A 6000-nucleotide genomic window follows, 5' to 3' on the forward strand; every position below is an offset into this window, starting at 1 on the left:
CTGACCAATAGAACATAAGTACACCTCAGCTTCTCCGAGTGTGAAGAGCTCTAGGCAACTACAATATCAATATAGATGCTCGACGACTCTAATGCGTCGTGAGTTCGCAGCAAAACACTTGGTGCTTTCGTTTGGCTGAAGGGGTGCTCGAGCCATGTCGACCGGGGGCTGTGGTCGACTACATCAGACTAAAAGAGGTTGGGACGAGAGTCACGGCTCTAGCTGGCGGTGGCGCAGGCAGCAGCTAATCGACATGCAGGCAGATAATGGCCCTTCAGACCTTCTCGAGGAACGGTCAGATGCGGGGAACGGTTTCCCTGAGGAAGAGAGGGGACACGCGAGGAAGTGTCAGGAGGAGGCGTTGATGGGGCAGCTGTAGTGTTGCGCTGACTGTGGGATGATGATGATGACGAGGCAGAAGGTGTAACCCTTTCCCTGGAATGCGGCGCCATAAGAATGGAAGTCGTAAAGGAGCGCCTACTGTAACAGCTCACGGGATGTAGCACACACACTCAAACACACGCTTGCACAACATAATTTGTTTTCATATGATATTTGTACAGTCATATCAACTTGATATGGTGTAGCTTATGATGATTAATGTACGACAAATAAATCAATCCTGTTTTGCGTCATGGTATATGGTGTGAGTCAGACATAAAATGATCTAATTGAAGAACATGCGATTGCTTCTGCGATTGTATTTCTAATCACCAGCTCAGTCATAGCCAATATATTTTGTTTTTGACTGGTGTCAGAGGGGAGGAGAGAGAGAAAACTAATGACTGCTTGTCCCATAAAGACCTTATTCAACTAGCGGCCGTATTGGATAGTTTGGAGGAAAAACTTCCTCGAAAATTCAGGCAACCCCACAATTTAAAATAAGTTTCCATGGTTTCAAAAGATTCTAGAAAGTTATGTGAATAAGGTCTTTTGATGAGGCTGCACATACCACACAGTATCAGAGGAGACTTGGGGTGTGTGAAAGAGAGAGAGAGAGAGAGAGAGAGAGAGAGAGAGAGAGAGAGAGAGAGAGAGAGAAAGAGAGAGGGGAGAGAGAGAGAGAAAGAGAGAGGGGAGAGAGAGAGAGAGAGAGAGAGAGAGAGAGAGAGAGAGAGAGAGAGAGAGAGAGAGAGAGAGAGAGAGAGAGAGAGAGAGATGAAGAAAATAGAGAAGAGTCATGAAGAAAGAGTGACAGAGAATGATATGGAGGAGAGAGAGAGAGCATGGCATCCAGGTTAATGTGTGCCACTTGAGGCAGCACCCCAAGCAGAGGTCGGACCCCATACAGTACGGAGGTACATCCCACCACTGGGACAGGGCAGAACCCATTCAACTCCATCACTAATGGCTCCACAATCTAATCCCGCCCGGAGCCACACACAGCGAACACAACTGCGGCCGAGCAGTCACCCCACCGCCAGGTATTAAGGCGTCGATCCAAGAAGCTAATCTTTCATAGTCACAACACAAAAGGGAGAAGGAAGGAATACATGGAGCCGTGACATCGTTGTGACAGCGCTTTGACGACGTCGGCAGGAAGCTAATGAACAGCGAGGCAGTGCGGGAACACGGGCCCTCATTAGCCTCGGTGTCTGCTGGCTTGACACGTTTCACGCTGTTGGACACATTATCTCCATATCAATACTCCAGTCCCACGGCCCACTGCCGCAACCCGCATGGATGTATCTGTTGCTTTTCTGTCTCTAAATGTTCTTATTGAAATATTCATGACATGCAAACAAACTTGCACACTCTTACATACGAACACACACACAGCTTTCACTAGATTCGACAGGTCTCTCGGGATAGGCCTTGGCGATAGATAATTGAGTTGCCTCCAGGCAGCGACGTTAGCAAGAGGAGGTCTACTACAGGAACAAATGGGAGAACACACCTTGGGTCGGTGGATTGTGAGGCAGAGAGATTGGAAGGATCAGGTGTCGTTAGTCATCGCCAGAGCAACCAGGAGGTAAGTATAAGAATGTGAGACCAAACCAATGCCGGTAAATCAGTTAAAAAGGAATGAAAGAAGAAAAGGCTGATTAGCTTGGGAGAAAAACAACCCAAAAATATTCAGACGAAATTAGACATCTCTTATTGACGAAGAGGAGGACTTCCCAATCAGGATGAATGAACATTGGCTGATTCAACTAAATAATGGGAGCATAATGTGATAACTCACAGCTGAATAACTAGACACAACTATATTTTTGTATTATACAGATAGGGCTGTAAACATTAAATCTGCTGGACTGAAATAAACGCCACACCACCGACTTCGTACAGTTTCATCTCCTTAAAGGGTTCAACACAACGGAACTATTTTCAACACAGAGCGCCGCGTAACTAATTAATTTTCCCTACATTCTAATAAGACGCAGCGCAGACGTCAACACGCGATTGAAGAAATAGTCTGGGACAGGAACAAATATAACCACGGCAGCCCCGCTGGTTATAATGTCTAAATATGGAGAGAGAGAGAGAGAGAGAGAGAGAGAGAGAGAGAGAGAGAGAGAGAGAGAGAGAGAGAGAGAGAAGAGGGAGAGAGGGAGAGAGGGAGAGAGAAAGAGAGAGAGAGAGAGAGGGAGAGAGGGAGAGAGAGAGAGAGAAAGAGAGAGAGAGAGAGAGGGAGAGAGGGAGAGAGGGAGATAGAGGAGTGGGGCAAGGAGGGAAAGATACAAAGAGAGAGAGGGAAATGTGTTTTTGTCCCACAAGTACACCTATGGCGTAATCCAACAGCTCTTTATGGGCCCTAGGGCAGGTTATGCGGCCACGTAATAAAGTGCCACTCCTTCTTAGCAATGAGAGCAAGGCACGTGTCCTGAAGCAAGGCACCTGAATGAAGGCATGCAATCAGTTTGTTGAGGTTTGCAGCATGACTGTTGTGTAGTAGTCAATGCCTATTATGCATCATAGGATTATATAAATAAGGACAATGCTGTGATAGATTAAACAGAATTAATCAACAATAGTTATACAATGATTAAAAATATTTCAAGTGACAACTGAAGGTAACGTAAGTGATTGAGTTATTATTATTTTTAACTTTTTTCTTCCTCCTTTATTCTTTTAACTTCAATTTTGTTGATATGCAATCCATTAGTAATCATTATGTCTGATGTCTCACGGGCACAAAAAGCAATTAAAATGCAAATATTTGTGTGTGCGGCAAATATGTCAGAGACCTAACTCTTGTGTGTAAGCACCAAACAACACAACAACTCGATCCAAACGAAAAAAGGTTACCAACTTCTGATTAAAAAACATCATTGTAGTATATCAGCTTACCCACGACTGGACAGGGCTTGTCAACATGGAACAATTTACCACCCTGATAAGCCTGGGTAATTTATATGATAAGGAGAATTGTAATAAACAACTACACATGTATCTCATGTGAATCCCAATGTTAATCACTCAAGATAGCACTTTATCACAACGTGCTGTGCGACTAAATAAAATGTAAAATCAGATGGAAATCCTTTTATAATAGAAATGTTTCCGTTTATTGGAGACCCTACATTGTGAGAAAGTAGGTAATTAATCCTGAAGGATGGCCCATAACTAACTCTGATTGCTGCTCATAACTGCCGCTACCGAGAAAACACGGCTCATGTGACGGTGCAACGCCCCCATGCTGTGACACCACACTGCCAAGGAGCGGGGCCTCGAACCCGCAACCTCAGGGTTGGAATGTGAAATCCTGTAACGACGGCAGCCAATTGGGTCGGTTCCATCGATATCATGTATCGTTCTGAGGCATCGGGTTGGTGAGTGGGCAAGCTTTTCCCCTGAAGGATAGCCATGGCTTTGCTGCAGTGGCGGCTGGTGCTACAACATATGCCGTAGCACCCAGGGAGGGTATAGTTTGCATCTGGTGACTTCTAACATGCAAAGGCAGTCAGGAACAGACAGCATCCGAGACTCCTGAGTAACAAGTCGTTCGAGTTACAAAAACAAAAACATTCCTGCATGCAGACACAGCCTGGCGATGTCTGAGAAAGACCACTGATCAGGAATGTCCAGACATGGCTTGTGTGTTTGGAAATTTTGGCACAGACTGTTTCGGTCCTCTAGCGCCTATATAGCTGCACATCATGATGCACTCAAAACAAACAAATACACAAACACAATCTTGAAAAAATGCACATTCACACACGCACACACACACACACACACACACACACACACACACACACACACACACACACACACACACACACACACACACACACACACACACACACACACACAACAAGCTGCATCTAGTCTCGCAAAGCCAGACCAAACTACAGCAAGTAGAAGCTGCAACTGACCCAAACAGACAGATACTGATCGTTATCTGCCTTAATTGACATAACATGATAACAGCACAATGTGATTATCTCCATGATAACCCGTTGGTCTGTATCACTCAAGCCCTGTTAACAATGGACTGGGAGTCTGGCTAATGCACAATATATGGAACTCTATACTCTTTGTATTTTCATCAGACATCGTAGGGTGATAACCTTCAGGCGAAATGGATGATGTAAGAGTATTAAATGGCTCCCCCCCTCTTCAATGCGCTGTACTGGACGACTCGAGGCTTTCACAGGTTGTTGAATCCCTGACATTCATCCAAACAGCCTTATTGAAGCCCTCCACCAGCAGAGAGGACTGTAGCATGTCGGAAGCTCCGGTTCTGGTCTTCGAGAGCCAATTCGCCCAAAGTCAGCTGCTGGTTATTGATGTGGACGATGGAAAAAAAACGGTGCTGCGGAGGATTCACCCATCATGTTTTAATGTATAGGTTCTTATTGCGCTGTTTGAGGTTTCAAAGAGGGAAAGTAAACTTTTCCTTTTTGGGTCAGAAGCACAAATAGGTCTCTCTCATGGACCGTGCGTTGCGTCTTGACGCACAGGGTAAAACGTGTTGGCTACCAATTCACAGGACGTCCGATGTGAGACTTTTATACAAGGTTCTGTGGAAGATGCCGGAACCATTCATCACCTGAGTCATGAGTATAAGTCACCGAATAAATGTGATCATATACAAGACACAATTACCTTATCCAATTGTCCTCGCCAAGTGACTCGTCAAGATGTTTTGTCTTTTAATTTCAAAAGAGAGACAATTGTGCTTTCATGTGTTTGAATACAAAGTGTTGATATAGGCTACACATATTGGTGATAAAAAGGAGTACCATTTGGTAGGCCATTCTAATATACAGTGTATATATATATATATATATATATATATATATATATATATATATTGGTAGCCTACAGTTTTCAATTCGTATTACCTGTAGGCTGCCAATTACGCACAGCCTGAGACACTTTTCAAAAAGTATTGCGTACACCTTACGAAGTATGCAGGACTAAAAGCGCCACGTGTTAGATTTGACATCGCCAATTAAAAAGACGTGTGTGGGGACTCCTTTTTCCCAGTGTCTTACCTTGATGAGCTGAGTGGAAAGCTTGGGATACGGAGCCGAAGCAGAGCGAAAAGACGCAGAGAATCCACCCCGTGTTGATTGCAGCCATGCTCGGTGAGGAGAGCGCAAAGTTAAGGAGAAACTTCTTGGACGCATATATAAGGGCTTGAGGATTCCTTCGGCGCGCACTTCCGGCTGATAACGCAAAGACAAACACACACACACACACACACACACACACACACACACACACACACACAGACACCCACGCACGCACGCACGCACGCACGCACGCACGCGCGCACACACACACACACACACACACACACACACACACACACACACACACACACACACACACGCACACACACACACACACACACACACACACACACACACACACACACACACACACACACACACACACACACACACACACACACACACACACACACAAACCTGTCTTGACGCTGATAATGCACACATTGAAAACAAAAATGTCATAGGAAACAATCGCATCCTCTTTTACATAATTAAAGTCTTTTTTTACATATTTACATTACAAGTTCACTTTCAG

General features: G+C 44.9%; 1 protein-coding gene across 4 annotated transcripts in view; it reads right to left on the reverse strand.

Annotated features, from left to right (window-relative positions):
• tfpia (tissue factor pathway inhibitor a) overlaps positions 1 to 5638 on the reverse strand; it is a 45955-nt gene extending 40317 nt beyond the window's left edge. For 2 of the 4 annotated variants that reach the window (XM_060039768.1, XM_060039767.1), the window contains exon 1: positions 5445 to 5636. In XM_060039768.1, the coding sequence (XP_059895751.1) occupies positions 5445 to 5532 (88 nt within the window). In that variant the 5' untranslated portion in view covers positions 5533 to 5636. Of the gene's footprint in view, positions 1 to 5444 lie in introns of all 4 variants that reach the window. The other 2 variants (XM_060039769.1, XM_060039766.1) reach the window with 2 other exon arrangements.
• Between the last annotated feature and the right edge of the window lie 362 nt (positions 5639 to 6000).

The sequence above is a fragment of the Gadus macrocephalus genome, chromosome 20 (genome assembly GCF_031168955.1).
Source record: "Gadus macrocephalus chromosome 20, ASM3116895v1".
Lineage (NCBI taxonomy): Eukaryota > Metazoa > Chordata > Actinopteri > Gadiformes > Gadidae > Gadus > Gadus macrocephalus.